The 23724-nt window shown below is 28.7% G+C and overlaps 3 protein-coding genes across 3 annotated transcripts; all 3 read left to right on the top strand.

The window, feature by feature from the left end:
• Positions 1-50: 50 nt before the first annotated feature.
• LOC150034767 (uncharacterized) lies at positions 51-4852 on the top strand. The gene is made up of 7 exons (XM_090316175.1): positions 51-451; positions 588-719; positions 1146-1226; positions 1349-1582; positions 2476-2613; positions 3085-3168; positions 4633-4852. The coding sequence occupies exons 1-7, from the start codon at positions 95-97 to the stop codon at positions 4741-4743; spliced, it is 1137 nt and encodes a 378-aa protein (XP_090172301.1). The 5' UTR covers positions 51-94; the 3' UTR covers positions 4744-4852.
• Positions 4853-12628: 7776 nt separating this feature from the next.
• On the top strand, positions 12629-15527 carry LOC120083428 (nuclear intron maturase 1, mitochondrial). Its single transcript, XM_039039190.2, has 2 exons — positions 12629-15011; positions 15134-15527. Exon 1 carries the CDS (start codon positions 12802-12804, stop codon positions 14920-14922), a length of 2121 nt encoding a protein of 706 aa, XP_038895118.2. The 5' UTR covers positions 12629-12801; the 3' UTR covers positions 14923-15011; positions 15134-15527.
• A 3223-nt stretch (positions 15528-18750) lies between these two features.
• LOC120083532 (uncharacterized) lies at positions 18751-22926 on the top strand. The gene is made up of 4 exons (XM_039039322.2): positions 18751-19177; positions 19428-19574; positions 20688-20783; positions 22617-22926. Exons 1-4 carry the CDS (start codon positions 18827-18829, stop codon positions 22710-22712), a joined length of 690 nt encoding a protein of 229 aa, XP_038895250.2. The 5' UTR covers positions 18751-18826; the 3' UTR covers positions 22713-22926.
• Positions 22927-23724: the final 798 nt, after the last annotated feature.

The raw sequence follows: 23724 nt of genomic DNA, 5'->3' as shown, positions 1-23724 counted from the left end.
ATGCTTGTCAAAGTTTTTATACCCCCTTTTACACACTACATTACTATATAATTTCCAACCTAGAGGTACAATCTCCATATCATTCATAATTGAGATGATATTCCTTGTAGCCTCCATATCCATGGAATCCATATCTTTGCTTCGTGGTGGCTCGATACCTAAGCTTCCCTTGAATGTACCGTCCTCTTCCGTCGCCACGATGGCTTCCTGCCTCAGTTTCGATCTCAAAAATAAGGCACCCTTTTCTAGACTCTCCAGTAGTTCAACCAATGCTATTTCAATTGGTTCGATTTGGAATGTGAATACATGCAACAAATTATTAGTTCATTGTGGAAACATGTATAGTTGGGAGCAACATTCGGATGCTATAGAAGACCCTTTGAAGTTACTTCTAAGCTTAGTATATCCAAAAGAAAAGAGCAAACACATGTCAGCAATTACTCGCGCTAAGGTTTTTATTTTATATATTTTTTTGACAATATGTAGGGTGAAAATCGAACCTCTAACGTTGAGGTTGATAATAAAATATTTTATTTCTATAGTTCAATTTTTTTTAAATTAGTTTAAAGTTTTTTTTTTGGATGTAGAGTGAGGCATTGAAGTTGGTGGTGGACAAGAAGTACAAGAAAGCAGAATGTCATATGAACCAATTTTTTAATGGAAATGCTGACGTGGCATATGAGGCTCGCATGGCACATATCCAAATTCTTATACATCTTGTAAACCTAAACCCATACACATTTTACTTCTCATTTTAATTTTTTTCCTCTTTTTTATTTCGATATTTAAAAGTATAATTACAAAAAGTCAAAAGGTCAAATTATGATTTTTTTTTTCAAGAAAAGAACAAAAATTATATTAATAAAAAGCTTGGCTACTAGGTTTGTAGATAATTAAAATGTGACCAAATTGATTGTTAAAATTAAGTTGTGACGAATTTTACAATAATAATAACTATTATTATTTGGATAATTGTTGTAAATGATAAAATTACTGAAAATATTTTCAAATACAGCAGAAGATTACCATCCATCAATGACATTTTGTAAATATGTAAATAATTTGACTTATTTTTTTATATTTGAAAACAACTCTTATTATTTTGATAACGTGGGTTAAAGTCTGATGTGGATCTTCTTAAATAGGATGAATACGAGAAAGCTCTACGATTTCTTGAGGAGGAGAGGAATTTTCCTCGATGTGAAGGAAGACTATATCTTTACAAGGTATTTATTACAACCATTACATTAAAAATGAAAGGAAAAAGATAATTAAACAAGACATGAATTTAGGGTCGATTTGAAATAATTTTTTAAGTACTTGAAAAGTCGTTAATATTTATGTGTAGGCTGTGGTGCATACAATGTTGGACAAGGATGATAATGCTGAAAAATGGTGGAATAAGTACCTAGAAACCCTTGGCAATGGCAACGTAAATGAAAATTTAAAAATGATTGATTGTACAAATACAAATTCAGAGAGCTCTTTGAAGGGTGCTAAAGACTTATTGAAACCATTGTTGAGCTTAAAACCAGCAAAGGAGGAAAAAAACTCAGTCCTCTCCAACATTATTCCCATTAAGGTCCTCTTCTTATCCTCTCTAAAATTATAATGGAATCAAGATTATTAATGCTAAGTGAAATGTTTACTGTTTTGTTACTGGTTAATTGTATGTTTTAGTCTCTAATTGTTTAATTCTTTTTTCATGTAGTAATTATATTGTTTAAAAAATTTAAAATAAAAAAGATAAAAAGCCTCGTTTGGTAACTATTTGATTTTTAGTTTTTCGTTTTTTCATAATTGAGTCTATAAACACCTCTTCCATCTCCAATTTCTTGTTTTGTTATATTTTTTTTTTTTTTACAAATGTATTAAAAAACCAAATTAAGTTTTGAAAAAAAGAATAGTTTTTGAAAACATGTTTTTGTTTTTGGAAAGATGCAAACTATTGTAGACGTGAGTGAAAATAGGCTTATACTTTTTAAAAATAAAAAACAAAATAAATCAAATAGTTATTTCTAATCTTCCTTAATTAGGATATGGCCTAATTCCTCTAGATTTCTATAAATTCACTCAAGATTATGTCAAACAATTAAGCTTGGTATTTATGGATTTTAATATTCACCCATTGAATAATATAATTAAATGCTCATAAATAGGATATAATTTTGATAGGAAAAATTTCACAAATAGAAAAAAATGTCAAACTATTTATAGAAATAGTAAAAAAATACTCATAGACATGATAGACTTCTATCAACGCCTATTAATGATAGACTTCTATCATCTACTATAAAAAAAAAAAGATTAAAAAAATTCTATTTTACGTAGATAGTTATTTTTGTTAGAAATATTCATTGAGATTATATTATATAATTTTCATATGATATATGCATTTTAAACATAAAAAATATATATAGGTTAAATTATTGTTTAATTTTAAAGTGAATCTAAAAAGGGTAGATTTGGGTGCAGAATATGGCATTGAAGAAGGTGGTGAATGGAGAATATGATTTAGCAGAATGCCTTATGAAATGCCAAGCTGACCTTGCTAGAAACTCAGAGGAGGCATTGGAGGCACAAATAGCATATCTCCACATTCTTATATATCTTGTAAGTTTTCTAATTCTATCTCCTTTTGTTAATTATATATATAGTATAGTTCAACAACAAACAAAAGTGGGAAGATTTGAATTTCTAAAAAGGGTTTAAAATGTAGATTTTAACGAGAAATCGAGGTATCGATTTTATGTACATGTCAATAAAAACATTCATATCATGTTGATGAATGTTTTCAGAAAAAACTAGAACAAACAAATGTTATATTCATATTTGTGATATTAATAAAAAGAAGTTGCTTACTTTTCATGCTCTGTATCAAGTCAATCCTCATCTCGATGTCAAATTCATAGAAATAGAGAATTGTTAACACACCATTTCTAATTCTTGTTGACCATTGACGTATGACTAATACGTAGCAATGCTAGTTGAATTATTTTCGTTTTGACATAAATATAATATTAATTGTATATGTATTTTATGTTAGTTGTCTAATAAATTAAATATTTTTTTATTCTTAATTAGGATAAATATGAAGAAGCTCTAAAACGTCTCAGTGAGAACCAGAATCAGTTTCCTCCAACTGATGCAAGACCTTGCCTTTACAAGGTAATTACCTTTTTTCTCTTTAAAGAACCAAAATATGGGGGGGAATTGTTTCTTTTATTAAATGTATTCGAACTATTTTAAATTTTAAATTTGATCTCGATTTATATCTATTTATTTTTTATATTATAAACATATTTAATACGTCTCCCACGTTTACAATAGTATATCTATTTAATTCTTATATATTGAAACAAAACTATGAATGTAACAAGTCTATGAATTTTCAGTGTTTATATGTAACATAATTTTCTAGTATGGTAAACAAATTTAGACTTAGTTTGAGTTCATTGTTGTTTTTAAAATAATTGCCGGTAATTATAGAACTGTTTGGTAAATTTTAGCTTTAGACTTGAATAAGCTGTATTGTTTTTAGATATAGTGATTAAAAAAGATGTATCAAAATTTACATTCTTTTTATAATTTATAATTTTTCAAATAATGATTTAAGATATTGTATTTTATTTGCTCTACATTAATCCTTTTTAAGTGTTAGAAATAACTTTAATTTTCTTGAAAAAAATGAATATGTTATATGATTTAAAATAAAAAAAAGTTGCATTCAACTTAGGAAAATAAATAAATAAATAAATAAATATATATATATATATATATATATATATATATATAGAATAGAATTTATAATTGAAAATTGAAAAATTTACTAAAGCTGACATTCTAAAAGCTAGGAAAAATATATTTTAAAAATGCTCGAAAATAAGCTGTGTTTTAATAGTGATTTTAATAGCTAACAATTTACTTTACCAAACACCAAAAGGGTTTAAAAAAAATTAAATCATTTTAACCACTCTTAATATTAGAAAATTAAACCAAGCAAATTTAGTTCTCATCTCATATTTGCAAATACATCAACAAAACAAGGGAAAAAAAAACGAAAAGAAGTATTTTTTAGCTTTTAAACACATATTTAGACAATTTTTTTTAACTTTTTTATCCTAACAAAACAGTTGCTATTGCCTATTAGGTAAAATTCTATTTTCATAAAATATAAATGATAAATATCATCATTGATATATTATTTTTACCTTGCAACGACCTCTAGTATATGTCATCTATAAGTAGAAAAGGGTCGATGTTAGTAAAACAAGTATTTATTAGATTGTTTTTAAGTAAAGGACTTTTTTTAAAAAAAAATTAAGTAAAGGACTTGATTTAATATGTCCATTAACCTTTTGAAAACTTTTATAATACAATCTATAGATACTAGAAATAGTAAAATGATATAAAATGTGTGACATATTTATAGTTATGGATAAATTTTCAAAGATAAAAAAATGTCAAATTCTTTAAAAAAAATAGTAAAAAAATATAATAATAAACACTAATAGACTTTTATCAGTCTCTATCCGCACCTATTATAGAAATTAAATTTTACTATTCTATGTAAATCGTTTTTTTTTTTCTATTTTTGTTATATAAAATGTTGATTGATGCACTTTTATGTAGGCTATTGGGCTTACAGTGTTGGGCAACCATGAAGATGCAAAAATTTGTTGGAAAGCTTTCATGAAAACCATTGGCACCAAAGGCTTAACCAAGCCACCCAATGAAAATTAGAGCCAATTATATTTATGAGGCAAATCCTAATTTTTTTTTTATATATAACTTGCCTCTCTTCACATGTAATGCCTCTACTTATATAATAATATTTTACGTATTGTTGTTAGTTTGTGCTATTCTTTCCAAATGATATCAATATTGATTATTAAAAAAAGGGAAAGAGATTATTTTTGTTATTGATATTATTCAACATTGAAGGTTTAAAATATCGATGTCGATAAAAATGTCAAGATCTCAATTTTATTAATTTTTGGTGAAAGTATCAATAAAATGTCATGTCGATTAATATTTTTGAAAAATTTATAAAAACAAAAATTAAAAAAATATACTTAAATGAATAAATAAATATATATATATATATATATATATATATTATGCAATTTACACGAGTTGACATGTTTGTTATTTAAATTATATTTACATTTTGATATTTCGTTACTCAAAATTTGTGTTTCATAGACTTCTACAAAAATATTGATTCATTCTTCAGGTCAAAATCAATATTGGACTCATGAAAATATGTTAAAATATTAATGAGAATGTAGGTATGTCAACAAAATATATATAGTGATCCTTCGAATTTCAATACCAATCTAAGTTGAAGAAGTGAAAGAATGGTCCCCCTACGCAATAGGGGCCAGGGCACCGATCATGTCAAAGCCTTCTACCGAGCAAATTACTGAAGTTGGTTCTGAGTCGACTGGTGATCCAAAAAGGTTGCTGAACAGAGTGTCGAAGGAACACAGCCTACCAAATGTGTTTCGAAGTATGCGGGTATAGAAGTTGAAGAGACAGTTTAGTCCCAGCCGAACTGACTGAAATCACAGGGAGTGATCCCCACAGCTGCTAAAGGTAGCTGGAGCCGGGTTTTTTCGATTTTTTTCTTCCCTACTACTGTTGTCATACATACATACATACATACATATATATATAATATAAACAAAACAATTATAAAAAATTTACATTATGAAACACAAATAAATCCTTATGATAATTGTTCTTATCTTTCACATGTTGCTGAAATTTGATATGCAATATTATTTTTCACTCAATTCATTGACGTTAAATGATTTTGATTCAAATTTAGTTCAATTATATTATCATATAAATGTAGTAGTTGTAAATACTAAAAAGTAAAGTTTAATGAATATTTTAGTGAACAAAATTTATATAATGTAAAATCTTAATTTATTTCAAATATACTAAAAAAAATTTAATTCAAAATTGAAATAAGATACAAATATGCATATAAACAAATTTAAAATTAAAAAATATTTAAATATACAACTTTGAGAATTGAAAATTCAAAAAATAATATAAATCTAAATATAAGAATTTTAAACATTTAAAATTTAGCCAATATATAAATATACCTTTAGCAAAATTAAGAAATATAAAAAATAAAAAGAATAAAAAATAAAAAGGTCATAAAAATAAAAATAAATAAGAAATAATAAAAAAAATGAAAAGGTCATAAAAATAATAAAAAAAACATTTAAAATTTAGCCAATATATAAATACACCCCTCGCAAAATTAAGAAATATATAAAAAAACAAAACCAAAAGAAGAAAAAAAATAAAAAGGTCACAAAAATAAAAGAAAAAAGAAATAATAATAATAATAAAGAAAAATAGTGACTAACGTGGGATTCAAACAAACAACCTCATAAATATTGAAATAGAAATAGGAGAAACTACTCTCTACTATTTTAAATTTTAATCTAAATTTCACAAGTATTTTTCAATTTTTTTTTTTTAAAAAAAAAGAAATGGGATGGATTCTCAAGCAAGCTTATTTTTTAAAAATGAGAAATAGAAAATGAAAATGTATTAATGTACATACATTTAAATTTACGTATCTACTTATTTAAATGATTAAATAAATAATTTGAATAATTGAGGGAATAAGAATGTATAAGAATATGGGTGAGAATTGTTATGTGATATACATCTCCTTAATTATTCCTATTCATTCTTTATATCCATGAAATGATATCCAATAAATGTTTTTTATGTCCCTTTTTAATACTTTATTCTTTTATTATACTAAACAAATATTAAATATATATTTTTTAATTTTTATATTATTAAAAGTAATGAAAACTAAATCTATAATCAACAAAAATTTCGTTTTAACGTTGATGTGCATTTAACCCTAAATTTTAATAAATTAATCTATTTAAATATATACCTTTCCTAAGAATCCATTTAAATATATGCTTATTTTTTTGGCATTCCAATTTAATAAATTAATTTATTTAAATAGACATATTTTTGAGTAATTGTTTTAAATAAAAAAACTAGCAAAATGTTACTATTGCTATTAGTTTTATAGACACCATAGATGTCTATCAATATCTTATACTCAATAATAGATATTGATATTTTTCTATATTTGTAAATAAGTTGATTCATTTTTTATATTTGAAAATATCTCATTATTTTTCGATAAAGTGCATTGATAGTAATTATTGAAACTATCAGCTTATTAAATAATAATTTATTTATTTAATTAATTATCATTATGATTAATTAAACAAATTCCAAAATATGTGAACCAAAATGACATTAACTTAACCAATATTATTTTAGGTTCCCTTTCATTTTCTCTTATTCTTCCAATTCATTTTATTAGGGGTGTTCGTGGGTTGGGTTGAAGGACTTTTTGGACCCAACCCAATTGTTCGGATTGTTAATTTCTTCAACCCAAATAACCCAACGAATTAGATGTTGATAAAAATTATTAAGTATATTTCTTTTGAATGTAAAGATCTTATAAAAATCTTGAGCTCATATAGAAATGAATATATAGAACAAAATTGAGTTACGAAAACTTATTCACCAAAACCCTTATGACACTAAGAAGCCATCCATCTAGCATGAATTTTATTCTAGGAAGCACATATACTTATAATTGTACAAAGAATCGGTATTAGATACGGATACGTCTAAATACGTGGCAGATACGTGATTAAATATCTGATTTTTTTTTTTCAATTTTCAGATATGCGTATCTACTTCCAGATACATGAAAGAGATACGCTTGGTCATTTTTCTTCCCCAAATTTAAGTTCAACCACTTAAAAAGCCCAACCTGCAATCAATTTTATTTAAGTGTGGAATGATTTTAAAATAATCAAAATCACTCAAAAACACACTTTTAATTTCTCAAAATTGATTTGATTTTCAATTTTACACTTTTAAATGCAATTTTCATATTATCAAAATTAGTTTTGAAGATTAAACATATTTCCCGGTGATTTTGAAAGAGATACGCTTGGTCATTTTTCTTCCCCAAATTTAAGTTCAACCACTTAAAAAACTCAACCTGCAATCAATTTTATTTAAGTGTGGAATGATTTTAAAATAATCAAAATCACTCAAAAACACACTTTTAATTTCTCAAATTGATTTAATTTTCAATTTTACACTTTTAAATGCAATTTTCATATTATCAAAATTAGTTTTGAAGATTAAACATATTTCACGGTGATTTTGAAAATGATAAAAGTGATTTTAACCATTTTAAGATTACTCCCAAACATAAATGTCCAATTAAATCGAGTAATACAAAACAAAATAAATTAAAAATGATAAAAACATAAAAAGTTAGAAGAAAAATTCCGGAACGTAATAAAATCTTCATCCTTCTCTTCTCTCACTATCTAAATCATGATTCACACCTCCCTTCATCCTAACTTCATTCTTCAATCTTCATCCTCTACTTTTTCTTATCGTTTACTCTAGTCGCTCAATCATCACTCAATGTTTATTGGATTTTTTTTTTCAAGTTTTCACTTTCTTCTTTAATCTATTTTAATTTAACTTAAAATAAATATTATAATAATTAATTGGGCATTATCATATGTGTATGCATACACACACACACACATATATATATAATAACGCATCTTCAACGTATTCATATCTTAGTTTTTTAGAAATTGGCGTATCGTTGTATCGTATCATATCTGTATCTGTGCTTCGTAGGTTTTCTTGTTTGTATTATATTCTATGTTAATGAGTTTTCTTGAATTGGTAATGTTTAGCATGAGTTTTCTATGTTGTCCTTTTGACTCTTCCCCACTAATCATATTTAGAATAGTTACTTTGTTTAGTCCCTTTTAGCATGAGTTTTCTTGTTTGTGTTATGTTCTATATTAATGAGTTTTCTTGAATTAGCAATGTTTAACCTGAATTTTCTATGTTTATGTGGTTTTTGTTATTGATATTTAGAATATGGTTGTGCTTTTGACTTCCCCCACCCCTCACCCGAATCATATTTAGGATGATGACTTTGTTTGGTTCCTTTTCGTATGACATTTAGAGGCCATCCATCAATTCTTTATCCTCACATGCGTACATATTTCACTTCTTTGTTTATCAGCTTTGATGTCTTGATGGTCTCCCGTATGAGATGTTTAAGTTCAGTTTGGAGATGGGAATGGATAGAATTGGTGTTGATATTTTATACTTTTGTTTCACAATGACATTACAATGCTTCAAAGACTTTCAGTTGGAATTTTTGTAATGCAAACTTGTGATAGCTAGTGTTCTTTTTGTGATAACTAGTGATGATACTAAATTTGTTCATATTATCAAAGTTGGTTGATATAACTTGTAGCCAAGTTAGTATTATTTCATTTTGTTTCAATGATAGTTTGTGATGTATGTTCAATTATAACTTTTGGTTTAAATATAAATTGATTAGTTGATTCTTGATTTGCTCAAAATATTGTTATATTTTAAATTTTATAACAGGTTATATGTTAAATTGTGTATTATTTTTTAATTAATAAAATACTTTTACCGACATTTTCTATAACGTCAGTAAATTGTATTTTAAAAAAACAAAAAGCATCCGAAAATTTATAGGGCACAAATTATTAATTTTACGGATGCTTAAATATGTTGTAAAAGATACTTACAATGACCATTGATCCACATTTATAATTATCACTTTTGATTGATATTTGATACTTGACATACAATCTTGTGTGAATCATCTAGAAGCAATAGGTTAGGTAACTTGTAAATAAATTTGGATGAGTATTGTTCTAACCAACTTAGAATTGAATCCATGAATATTTAATTAAAGTTGTTCTTGTTAGATGTTCAACCTGACTTTGTCCTAGATCTTAATGCAATTAGGCCAAGTTAAATTTGCATGTTGTTCATCTATTTGAATTGGGCTAATTAGGTTGTGCTATTGAATGACCCAGATTCTGTAAACAATGAAATCTAACCTTCTTACGTCACTAATCACTTAGATAACATTGACTACTTTCTCCATCCCTCTCGTTCGTGCTCCTTTCTAAGATCCCTTCATTTTTCTATCACACTCACTTCTATTCTCTTTCTCCTCTTCAAACATTGGAAGCAAAATCTTCATGTTCTTCCTTTAGATTGCACACACGATAAACAATCGAACGATGACTAGAAGCACGAGCATGAGGTTTCATCTGAATGGGTGATAAATGGTCCGTCGATGGCCTGAAGTGTGAGCATAAGTGATTGTCAAAGCGAATGATGAACGGTCAGACGATGGCCACAAACACAAAGGAGAGAGGAAAGGAAGAAGGAAGAAACATATAGAGGAAAGAAGGCTAGTGTGAGGGGGGGAGAAAGTAGCGCGAGTGAGAGGGATGAAGAAAGAAGCGAGCATGACATTATCCGGTTAGGAGAAAAAAAAAAAGGAAAAACCTGTTTTTTCCCTTAAGAAATGTTAGGAAAAAATGGAAAATGCAAGGAAAATTTCACCAACTCCATAATCTCGTCGAACGTCCTCAATTATATTCCTTAGGTGGTAGGTTCGACCAACTTGTTCATATTTGGACTTGATTAAGCGTCCAATAACTCAACTTTTTGCTTGTCAATGATTACCAGTTCTCATTTCAAGAGAACATGTATGTTCGCTGGAATATTTCGTCATTTTGAAGGAATCACTTTCTTTCTTTCTTTTTTTGCACAGACCCTCCACTTGTGTTCCTCCACTGAACACCGGGTAGTTAGCAACCTCTTTGTTGACTTTTTTACACGGTAGTCAAAGTTCTTTCTTATTGCAAGCAGCAATAATTTAACTGACAAATCATATTTAAAAAAAAAATAAAAAATTTGACCGACCTTTATATCCTCATCATTCAGACAATCATGAGATATTGTGATGAGATCGTCATACGATGGGCCCTTTGATGGTCTAAGTATATCAACAATGATTTGGTTGGAACGGTGGAATGCATTAGAACTGAAGGCATCACAACTGGTGGATTGGGAGTAGGTGGGCTTAGAACATGGATGTTAGTTGTTGGAGAAATTTGTAGTCCTGAAGATTGTCCATATCCATGTTCAATATCAAATTGTGAAGTATATCTAGGTTCACTGTTCTAACCAAACCAAGCTTCACTTCAATCATCTCCCAAGTTACATGGCTCAATATGATCATCAAGTGAAGACATGGTATGAATTGGATTGGGTTGATCAGTTGGATTGCAATGTTGGTACATATTGTCCGTGTGTACTCCATGACTTTCGCAAGGTGTAACTGATAAAATAACGACATCTGGGATGCATCACTGCTTTCTAAAAAGATGCTAAGATCTTCATCGTTGACTATGTCAATTGGGGGAGTAGGGACCAATAGATTGTAACAACATTTGATGTGTATATCAAACATATCCGGATCAATATTCAGTCGTTGGTGCATCATACTCACTAATTCACTGACTGATATATCATTTCTGACTTTCAGACCTTTCAAATGACTACCAACATAATTTCTTTCGAGTTCATCCTAATCCCCACTAAATTGTACAAAGATGCGAAGTAGCATCATTGACCTATAATGGGATAAACAAATCATTGATAAGTGAATGATCGTTTATACATTACTATGCGATCGAGTATAAATTACTATGCGATCGCTTATATATTACTATGCAATCGTGTATAAATTACTACACGATCGTTTATAATTTACTATACAATCGTGTAGTAAACGATTGCATGGTAATATATAAAACAATCACATAGTAATGTATAAACGATCCCATAGTAATGTATAAACGATCGTATTGTAATTTAATGCTAAACGACACTTATATTGTAATGAACGATTGTGTATATATTACTACACGATCATTTATAATTTACTAAACGATTGTGTATAAATTATAATTTACTAAAAGATTGTATATAAATTACTACATGATTGTTTATAATTTACTATACGATCGTATTGTAATTTATGAACGCTCGTGTAGTAATTTATACACGATCACATAGTAAACGATTGATAATGATGTATAAACGATTGCATAGTAATGTATAAACGATCGTATTGTAACTTAATGCTAAACGACACTTATTATAAAAGCAATATGGGACAAGAAATCATACATTGAATGAAGGGCTGAAGAAATCATTGAAGGAAGAAGAAATGTGGACTGAATCTGACGATGAAAGCGATCAACGAAGATGTTGGGCTGAAACTCTAAGAGAAAGCTACGAGGGAACAATGAGAGAATTTCGTGAGGAGTTTGACGACAAAAAGTGAATACTGAGAGACGTTCCATTCTCTTCAATACTATTGGAAAAATATTAGTTGGGAATAAATGTTTTCGTGGGATGTTGGTGGTGTATTGAATGTACATTGAATGAAGGGTTGAAAAAATCGTTGAAGGTGATAGAAATGTGGTGCGGTCTGAAGACTTTTTAAAAATTAGAGATAGTTTTAGAATTTCGTATGGCAAAAGGTCAGCAGTAGAAAATTTTTTTTTTAAAAAAAGAAGACCAGAAAATTTTTTGGATTTTGTGAAATTTTCCAAAATGCAAATGGGTTAAATTGAAACGGACGGTTTATAAATACTATCGTCCAAATCTGTGGGCGACCGGCAAAAACTCGGCCCGAGGAAAAATGGCTTCGGAGCTCTCACAGACAAACAACCAAGCTTCGGCTTCTAAGCCTCACAAAGAACTGAAGCAGGTTCAGCTTCAATTCAATGGCGAATTCTAAACCCTATACCCTAGAAACCAATCAGAGATGAAGTTTTCAAGAAAATGTCATTCAGAACAACCATCAAACACCTTCATAGAAACCGCCGAACCTTCGTAGAATCCTTCTCTTTAGCCCGCTTCAACTCCTCCGCCTCCGCCGTTCACCCACCGCGCCCTCCTTCCATTTCCCTTCCCCATCCAAACGATCAAGACTCCTACACTCACCTCAAAGAAGACCCAATCGATATCTGCTCCTCTATTTGGGTTAAAGCCTTCGCTTCCCTTCCCAACAGTTCATTCTCTGATCTATCTTCCTTTCTTTCCAAATTCGATCTATGGGTACTCGCGTATCAGCGTTCCTGTGCGGATTTGACTGGAAGTTTCCCTCCTCGCAACGCCATTCATTCTCACGTTCTACGCGACCTACTTTCTCTTCGCAACGCTGTGATCAACGGGAAATTTTCGTGGAACAGGAAGGCTAATCAGCTAATTCGAAGCCCAAATGATAAGTCTCGGATTCATCTCATTTCCAAGCGCAAGCTTCAAGCTATGCTTGAGTCCGATGAACCTTGCTTTCAGGACAGGATCGTTCAAGAAGTGTTATTGTATGTCTTAGAGCCTGTTTTCGAGGCTCGCTTCTCGTCGAAATCCCACGCGTTTCGGCCGGGCCGGAATGCCCATTCTTTCATTCGAGCCGTCAGAAGTAACTTCGCTGGGTACCTCTGGTTCTTAAAAGCGGATTTGAGCGAAGTTTTTAGCCGTGTTGATGAAAATATGGTGATGGGTTGTTTAGAGAAGGCTGTCAAGGATAAAAAAGTTTTGCGTTTGGTCAAGTCTGCTCTTCAATCACCGAGGCAGACTCGGCCACGAGTTGAAGATAATGAGGTGGTGAAGAAGACGAAGAAAAGGAAAGGGTCTACGAAGAAGAAGAAGATACTCAATGAGAATGAACCCAAACCTGACCCATATTGGTTAAGAACATTCTTCCATTTCGCACCAGAAGAAGCTGCCAAGGTACCTTCTTATGGCCACTGTGGTATTTTGAGTCCTTTACTTGCTAATGTATGTCTTCATGAATTGGATCTTGTAATGGAAGATAAGATAGTTGAATATTTTAGGCCTTCTAAGCTTGATTCCATCTGGAGAGACTCCATTAATGATGGCTGTCATAACCCAGCTTGGCCGGAGTTTGTTCCAGCTAGTGGCAAGGAGAAAACTAGAAAAATGGATTATATACGATATGGAGGGCATTTCTTGGTGGGTATTCGAGGGCCTAGAGAAGATGCAGTGAGAATTAGAAAGGAAATCATTGAGCTATGTGAGAGTAAATTTGGGATAAGGTTGGATAATTCAAAGATAGAGATTGAACATATTAGCAGAGGTATTCTATTCTTAGACCACATAATTTGCCGTAGAATAATACACCCTACTCTTAGATATACATCCTCTGGAGGTACTATTGTGAGCCAAAAGTGTGTTGGAACTTTGCTTTCTGTTACTGCTAGCTTGCAGCAATGTATACGCAAATTCAGGCAGGTTGAACTCGTCAAGGGAGATAGAGATCCTGAGCCTCTGCCTTGCAATCCAATGCTGTATTCAAGTCAAGCTCATACAAATTCGCAGATGAATAAATTCCTTGAGACCATGGCTGATTGGTATCGATATGCTGATAACCGAAAGAAAATTGTTGGTTTTTGTGCTTATGTTATACGTAGCTCCTTAGCTAAACTCTACGCTGCTAGGTATCGGCTAAAATCTCGAGCCAAAGTGTATAGGATTGCGTTGCGAAATTTAAGCCGTCCATTGATAGAGAGTAGTAACAATGCAGCACCTGAGTATTCTGATCTTCTGAGAATGGGACTAGTTGATGCAATTGAAGGCGTGCAGTTCTCTCGCATGTCTATGATTCCGTCTTGTGATTACACTCCCCTCCCTCGGAATTGGGTCCCAGATCATGAGAACATATTGCGAGAGTACATCAAGTTACAAGATCCAGGGTTATACTCTGAATTGTATAGCATTGTCAAGAGACAAGGATTGAGTTTGCCTCAAGACGAGATATCTGAAATTGTATGGGACTATAAGATCCTTGGTGTCTGTCACTTTAAGATTAATGTAGGAAACGGAATGGAAGGCGAAGAAAAAATGGAAAGCAAGCATGATTTTAAGTTTTCCACAGAATAAGAACTGAGTCGAATGTCGGGTCACTTCCAGAGTTAGTTGGCTGGCACAGAGGCAATTGACGACTGAGTTTGATACACTTCTTTCAACAGGTATGCATATTACCTTCATTAAAATGCAAGATCACTGAAATCTGAAGTGCAAAACTCTCGTCAGTCTATTGAGATCTTTTGATTGTTTGTTCACTGATCATATTGATTCATTTTCAATTAAGAGATTAATTACATCGATAACCAAATTGCAAAGAGGGAAAGTAAGAGACAACAGAACTCAATAACAAGGGAAAAGAGCATTACAGAACTCAATAACAAGGGAAGAGAGATAAATGCCTCTACGCTGTGTGGAAAAAGGTACTGCCTGAAACCAGCATAGTATAGAACTTTTGGTGCATATTATATTTAATTCTTTACCATCGTCTTGGTGTTGGGGACTATTTCATTTTGCCTCGATAAGGAGAGAAATCTAAGCCAGTTAACCGAAGGAACTGCTACTGAATTTTCGGTTTCTACCATTTTACTGTAAATTAAAAATAATTCATCTGACTGGATACAAGAAACAACTTATTAGGAACCTGATTATAAAAAGATAACAAGGAAAATTATATTGCATTATCAAAGAGTATTTACTATCTAACAATAGCCTTTTTGGAAGGGCTATTTCTCTCCCACAATCCCATGCCTACTTCTAAGCTCACCGATTCCGTAAATACTCACCTTTAATTGATCACCATTATACTATTAATATCTACGAATTCGTTTTAGTACAATATTGATGGAGGATTTGAACCACCAATTGTTTAATTGTTAACACATATTGGATGCCCGTCGAACTATATTCGCTTTGACAATATATTATTTGCAATGCATCCCATTTGGTTCACACAATCTCATGTAGTTGAATGATATGGTAAAGGTCGATTTATTGGTTGATGTACGAATTTTGTGATTTGCTGGTCATTTCGTTAGAGAACAAACCAAATCTCTGCATATTAGTATCTTCATTTTGACATACTTTATATATAATGGGCTAAATTATACAAAATATTCATGAATTTTAGTGTGGGTTTTAATAATGTTTCGAACTTTTTGAAGCTTCAATAGTAACTTTGAGTTTGTTTGAAAATAATCATTTTGTCGATTTTTTTGTAAAATCAATGAGATGATAAAGTAATGGGTTTTTAATTATGTCTTTTGAATTTTAGGTTATGTTTTAATTATACCTCAAAAGTTTCATTTTAGCCCTCTTATGAGATTGTTTTAAATAAAACCATTTCACAAGCCTTTCAATTACAAAAATATAGTGCGACACGATTAGTTGAAAAATAAAGGTCCACATGCGTATAAGTTGGGAGTGAGCTATAAAAAAATGGAAGGGTTTTTAATCACACACAAACTGGTCTCGATTATGTGGAGAAACAAATTTAGTAGACAGAAGTTAAATTATAAAATTGCCATTGGCTATTTTTAGAAGTATCAATACTTCTACAAGTATTTCAAAAATACCCCTATACTTTTAAAAGTATATCTCTAAACTTTATCAGATGTTTCAAAAATGGTTTTGGAGTAGTTATTCTTTTAAATTTTAAATGGAAATTGAGATATGAATGGGTATGATAGGGATCTAAAAAAAATTTAGACTATCATATTGTTTTATTGTTCCTACATAGTTTAAGTCTTGTTTTATGTTCAAATTATTAAGAATGCCTATTGGATAGGTAGATTTGAAATGTTTATGATAGTTCAGAGGTAATAGTGAATTTTTTTTTTGTAACGACTTGACTATTTGAGTATTGTTACTCATGGCTAGACACTTTTAATCAATTTTATTTTAAAGAAAATGTTAAAATATCATTTTGGTTCCTATACTTTGAAGTTTGTTCAATTTTAGTCTTTGTACTTTTAATTGTCCAATTTTAATTCTTAATACTTCCAATAAATCTTTAATTTAGTCCTCACTACTACTTTATTGCTGGTTTTTTAAAAGAATTTTTTGTTTTTTATTAGCATTTTTACTATAAATTTTTAAAATATATTATATTGTATTTCCTTGCATGGAAATTATTATTATTATTTAACAAATTTTCTTATATGAGGGACTAAATTTAAGGTTTAGTGAAAGTATTGAAACTAAAATTGGACAACTAAAAGTACGAGGACTAAAATTAAATAAACTTCGAAATATAAGGATCAAAATATTTTAACAAAAAAAAAAAAACTTTAAATGATTAAATTTAGTATTTATTAAAAGTCTAAAAAGTAATTTAAGATTTATTAAAAGTACATTGAACTATTATTGGACAAATACTAAACTGTATGCAACCAAAAATAAAATACATCGATCAAAATGGTATTTAAACTTAAAATAAATAAGTGTGGAAGTACATTCTTGATATATTGTTTAAAATTTATTTGGGGGACAAAATATGAACGGATGTAGTAAGCTACATGGAAGAAGACATATCATTTAGAAATATATTAAAACAACACTCTAAGAATGTACTCTCCAACACGTTGCCATTAAAGATTTAAGATACCGTTTGTAAAAGAGAAAAGAACCATACCATCAAATATAAGATTGTTGTAAAAAAAGGAAAAGAAAAAAAAAATGAAATAAAAAGTACGATTTTCTTAATATGTGTTGTAAATTGTAGATGAATAATATGAAACTGTAACTATGAAGTAGTATATGATGATTTTAGAAATAGATTCTTTGTCTCTTTTTGTTTTCCTGTCTTTTTTGTGTTCATACAATTTTACAGCCATTTAAAAAAATAAATATAATAAAAATTGAACTTCTTAGTTCTTACTGAAACTTGACTTTCAAAATTTGTTCTATTTTTTAAGAAATAATTTTTCCATCTTATAATTAATTTATTTAAAATTTTATGAGGTTTATTAGATTATAGATTGTTTTAATTATTAGAATTATACTGTAAATAGAACATAGCTCGACTAAAATAAGATCGAACTATGATCTCGAAATTTCAATTTCAATCACTTTACCTTTGAATTTATTGTTATTATTATTTTATTTTATTTAATTTTTCAAGTAGCTCACCCCCAAAAAAGGAATGTGTCTTTACGTCTAAGACGAATGATCCTTCAATCAAATATTTCTTTTGGAGTAATGTTTGATACGGAGCTTTCATATTCATCTTTTCGGTTTTACTAATAATAAAAAAAAGAATAATGATAATGGGTGACAAATTAGAGCTTAATATTTGCAAATATAACATCTTTTAAAAGAAAAAAAAATTGAGTGCAACCATTTATTGTGTATCTCAAGTGGTAACCAATAAAAACCTACCATTTAACGGTTTGTTTTTAAATTAATTATTTTTATTTCTTGCTACTATGTATAAAAAACGATTTCATAGATTATAGGTAGGTTACGCTTAATTATTATCCTTTTTTTTTAAAAAAAAATTACAAATAGAACTAATCTTTAAAATAATATTTTCTTTATATATATATTTGGATTTTTTCTTCGTTATGCAATTGATGAAGCTGCAAAAAGATAAGTAATGCTCTTGTTATAAATTAGATTAAAATATCATTTTAATAAATCATAAATTTACTATTTCCAATTAGTGTTATTATTATTTATTAATTAAAAAATAATTAAGATTAATTAAAAGTATAGAAACTAAAATTTCTGAAATGAGAAAAGTAAAAATTAAAAAAAATTATGGAAGAAAAAAGAGAAATGGGTGGGACTTTCACGTGTTGAATTTAAGAATCATGATGCCTTGCAAACTATAGCACACCAAACTTTACTCTTCTTCCCAAAGCAAATAAACCTCTTTCCACCTATTTCATTATTCTCTACTTTTTCCCCTTCGTTTAAAACCCCTTCCCTTTTCCCCTCCATATTTCAACACAAAAAATAAATAAAATTCATTTCAATCATGGACTCAACCACCTTCCTCCGCCGTGGATTCTCCCCAGCACCACCACGTCTCCCGACCACCGCTTTGCTTACGAGACGACTTCCATTGTCCTTCCGCTACAATTTGTCTTCGATTCATCTCTTGGTTGAGAAATCAAACGAGAATTACAATAAATATAGAAGGTGTAACAAGAATAATAATGGCATTGACATTGATATACACTGCTTTAAAGTCGTCCCACCATCGTCTACCTCGAAGGGCGGTGGCAACTTTCCTTCTCCAAATGCCAAAATGGCCTTGCAGTCGCTCTTCTGCTTCTCTTTTGATAACGCTGTTGAACCGCATACAAAAGATATAACAGGCGAAAAGGTCATTTCCTTCTATGCTTAGTTTCATATCATAATAGTTAAGCTTCTGTTTCATAATCATTTTGTCATCTTTTTAACTCGTCTTACGTATAGTACCATTCAAATATAGAAAAAAATAATTACATTTTCCGATATGATAATTAAGATGTAGAGTAAAGATCCAAAATTTTCGACTTCTTAATCGAAAATAATTATGTTTTAATTAGTTGAAGTATATTTATGACGTTTTTTTGTGTGTTTTTTTTGGGCAGAAAAGAGCATTACAAGCATTGTTAGCTCAAAATCCTGTTCAGGCAGAGAAGATAATGAGGGATTTGTACCAAAAATATCAGAAAAATCGCAATGGGCAGATTAGATATGATGCTACTTTGGCCTTCATACAAGTTCTCATCCACTTGGTATTTACTATTTTTCACATTCAATCCATCTTTATATTTACATAACACAAGCTCGAATTTTTAATCTATATATATTTAGAAAAAGGTTGTATTAATTAAAATTCTAAACTAGTAATTATATTAATTTAAATCATAAACTTTCGTACGTAGTTTATCGATTTGTGCTCTTCTTAACGTTTTGTTTGAATAGACATCTCGTGTGGGAGATTTAAAATTTTATTGTTTAACGACCTTCGTAAGAAAATTAATTTAGACTCTCAGTTAAGATTAATCCATTCTTTTCGTACTTAAAATCTAATAGTCTATTTTGTTAATACGACCTTTAGAGGAGGTTATAAGGTGTAAGAATTGATGCATAAATGATTTTAAAAATAATCTTAGTGCATGTTTGGGAGTGATTTTAACATGGTTAAAAATTACTTTTGTCATTTTTAAAATCACTTTAAAATAGGTTTTTTAATCAATCAAAATTAATTTTGGAGAATTTAAACCATGTTTCATAATGATTATGAAAATGAAAAAAGTGATTTTAATTATTTTACAATCACTCCCAAACATGTCCCGAGTCGAACATGTCTTTAGTCATTTTAATATTAAATTTTACACTTTTAAATGTAAATTTCATATCATCAAAATTAATGTTGAAATGATTATAAATATATTTTGAAGTAATTTTGAAACTGACAAAGTGATTTTGACTACTTTAAAATTATCTTAATATGTTTTTCAGTGATTTTGAAATGGTTAAAATCATCTTGATCATTTTAACATTCACTCCGAAACAATATTTTAAATAATTCATAATCAATTTTGATGATATGAAAATTATATTTAAAATATAAAATTAAATATTAAATCGTAATTAAATGCGTGTTTTGAAATGATTCTAAACATGAGAAAAATGGTTTTAACCATTTCAAAAATCACTCCAAAATATATATTTTATAAATTATTGAATTCGATTTACATTACAAATTTAAGAGTAATAATTGATAGAGTTATAAATCTCACATGTTATTATTTATTTATTTTTTTTGGAAAGAGTTGGAAGGAAAATATGTAAAATGATAATTTGTTTTTGTTATTTTGTATTTATATTTGATATGAATATAGGGAACAAATGAAAGCTTGGATGATGCTATTAAAAAATTGAACGAGATAGAACTGATACCCGACAAGCCAAGTGATGCAAGGCCTTCTCTCTACCGAGTAAGCTCTTTGGTTGTATATTAATCATTTTTGGTTTTTGTTTTAAATTTTAAATACATTTTCCCCTTAAATTTTGCCTATAGTTTCCATTTCATCGAAGATTTCACTACAGCTCTATTTGATAATTATTTCATCCAGGATTTCTTTATTTTTTATTTTTAAAAATTAAGTCTATAAACAATCTTTTAACTTCTAAATCTCTTACTTTCATATCTACTTTTTACCAACATTTTCAAAAATCAAGTTAAATTTGAAAACTAAAAAAAAAAAAAAAAGTAATGTTTGGTAATTATTTAGGTTTTTTTTTTTTATTTTTCAAAATTAAATCTATTGACACTATTTCTACTTTTAAATATCTTTATTTGTTATCTACTTTTTACCAATGGTTTAAAAAATCAAGCTAAACTTTAAAAATTAAAAAAAGTAGTTTTTAAAAATTTATTTTTGTTTTTGGAATTTGGTTAAAAATTTAACCATTATACTTAAGAAAGATCAAATCATTGTAAGAAACGAGGAGGAAATAAACTTAATTTTCAAAAAACAAAGACAAAAAACGAAAGGATTACCAAATGGGGCCGTAACTTGTTTTTGTTTTTGGAATTTGGCTAAGGATACAACTATTCTACTTAAAATTGGTACAAACCAAGGTAAGAAAATGAAAAAAAAAAAGTTTAATTTTCAAAAACCAAAAACAAAAAACGAATTGGTTACCAAACGGAACCTACACTTTAAGTTCTTAAGTTTTGAGCTTGATTTTAATTGCCTCTAAATTTTTTTAAAAAAAGTATTTGTGTTCTATTTCAATTTGGTCCTTAGATTTTGAGATTTGTACTTTTTAACATCGATTTTTTATAATACTCACTTCAGTCTTTTACGTTAATGTCTATTAATTAATTTGAAACAATTATAAAATGAAATTTTAAAATTAATTTTAATAGTAATGAAAATATTTTGAACTTAATTAATTATAGTTCTTTTAATTTTTTAAAATTACTAAATAGACATTAATTAACATGGGATTTTTAAAAATAGAAAAATAAGGAAAATTATTTAAACAAAATAGTAAAATTTTAATCTTCTTTGATAAAGGTTGATAGAAGTCCATCAATGTCTATAATGTTTTTTTTTTTTTGCTATTTCTATAAATAGTTTGACATTTTTTCTATCTACGAAAATTTTTCCTTAATTAACACTAAAAAATGAATATTTAGTAAAAAAAAATTGAAGTTAAATGTATAATTCTTGAAACCTAGATATCAAAATAAAACAAAATTCAAATATGAACGGTAAAATTGTAACAGTTTGAAATCCAATGACTAAATTGAAATTAGAGTCATAATGTAAGAACTAGAAATTGTAACATTTTAAAAATTAAGGGACTAAAAAGAGATTAATATAGACATTTCAAAAGTATATATGGATCAAAGTTGAAAATATAGGAATTAACCGAAATGACTCATAGTTAAAAATACAAAGTTAGAGATGAACATTAAAGGATAAAAGTATTTACATTTCGATACTATTTGGTTTCAATACTTTCGTTTCAATTCTAATTTTGATCTCATATATTTACGAAACATCCATTTTTCATCCTAATACTTTTAAAAAAGTAACAATTTTTCTACCACAAAAATAAAAACGAAGAGATCATAATGGTAAATTTTTAAAAACATAGATATCAAAGTGTCAAGAACTAAAATGATTCAATATCAAAAGTATAAGAACCAAAGTAGTATATAAATTGAGTATCGTCGTCAATATTAGCCTCTTCTTTATCCTCTTTGTATCATAATATTTAAATAAGGCAATTAATACTTAAGAACCTTCATGCAGGCTATTATATATACCTTATTAGACGAAATTAAGGACGCTAAAACTTTTTGGTGGACTTACACAGGCTATATAGGCACCGGACCCAAGCATCGATAACATTGTAATAATTTTATATCCTTTTATATGGGGAAAATAATTTGTATTTTTCACTTCTTTTTCTTTATTATTTATTATTTGTGCTATACTTTGTTTATGTACTTTAAAAAAAATATAATTTTCCCAAGTCCATGCATTTCCCCAAATTTCTGTATGTAATTCAAGTACTTTTGGAAGAATCCCAATAAAAAGCCCATTTTGTTGTAGACCCAAATTTTCTCTTCTTTTAACTTTAATGGGCCTTCATAACTTGATGAGATACCCAACTAGCTGGAAGATGATCTTTATCAAAATAAGACCACACACAACAAATTCCAAATTATTTATAGAACTTTTTACATACATGTTGCATATAAATATGTGAGGAAAAAAATATTTATTTGATGCCATGAATATATTATATGGCACTCTAAATGACCACGTATGAAGTTTAGTCTCTGTTTCGATTCTCTAATCTTTACATTTTTATTTTCTCTGTTTGTCTATCTCACATTACAACAAAAATGAACTACCATGACACATCTCTATAACCAAATTGAGATGAGAGAAGAAAAAAGTGTCATAAATATGAAAAAACGCATTTTTTTGGCAGGAAAAAAAGGGAAATGTTCAAATTTTTAAAAGTTTATGACACTTTTTAAGTGTTGTGGATCTATGACGATTTTTAAGTGTTATTAAAGAAAAATATTTTTTAAAAATAAAATAAATAAAATGTAAAGAAAGTTAAACCCCTCGGTTCATTTCCCTCCTTCCCCTCCTTTTCATATTTTCATTTTCCTCCTATCTATTATCTTAAAAAGAAAAAGAAAACAAAAAAACAAACAAAAAAAAAAAAAAAAAAAAAAAAAAAAAAAACAAAAAAAACAAAAAACCCAAAAGCCCTAAATCTCACATTTTCTTTCATCTCTTTCTCCCTCTTTATGGAGACCCTCCTCTCAGGGGAAATTTCACAAAATGACCTTAAAACCGAAAACTTTTCTACCAATGACCTCTTCCTAAAAACTTTTCTACC

This window comes from Benincasa hispida, chromosome 8 (genome assembly GCF_027475165.1).
Source record: "Benincasa hispida cultivar pf3 chromosome 8, pf3_genome.v1.1, whole genome shotgun sequence".
In the NCBI taxonomy this organism is placed as follows: domain Eukaryota; kingdom Viridiplantae; phylum Streptophyta; class Magnoliopsida; order Cucurbitales; family Cucurbitaceae; genus Benincasa; species Benincasa hispida.
Note: the sequence above shows the minus strand (reverse complement) of the source record. Positions and strands in the feature narration are given on the sequence as shown.

Coding starts and splice junctions, on each gene's coding strand:
- LOC150034767 (XM_090316175.1), top strand. CDS start 95: ATGATATTCCTTGTAGCCTCCATATCCATGGAATCCATATCTTTGCTT. Junction 720..1,145: donor TCCAAATTCTTATACATCTT/GTAAACCTAAAC, acceptor CTTCTTAAATAG/GATGAATACGAGAAAGCTCT. Junction 3,169..4,632: donor CAAGACCTTGCCTTTACAAG/GTAATTACCTTT, acceptor ACTTTTATGTAG/GCTATTGGGCTTACAGTGTT.
- LOC120083428 (XM_039039190.2), top strand. CDS start 12,802: ATGTCATTCAGAACAACCATCAAACACCTTCATAGAAACCGCCGAACC.
- LOC120083532 (XM_039039322.2), top strand. CDS start 18,827: ATGGACTCAACCACCTTCCTCCGCCGTGGATTCTCCCCAGCACCACCA. Junction 19,178..19,427: donor AAGATATAACAGGCGAAAAG/GTCATTTCCTTC, acceptor TTTTTTGGGCAG/AAAAGAGCATTACAAGCATT. Junction 20,784..22,616: donor CAAGGCCTTCTCTCTACCGA/GTAAGCTCTTTG, acceptor ACCTTCATGCAG/GCTATTATATATACCTTATT.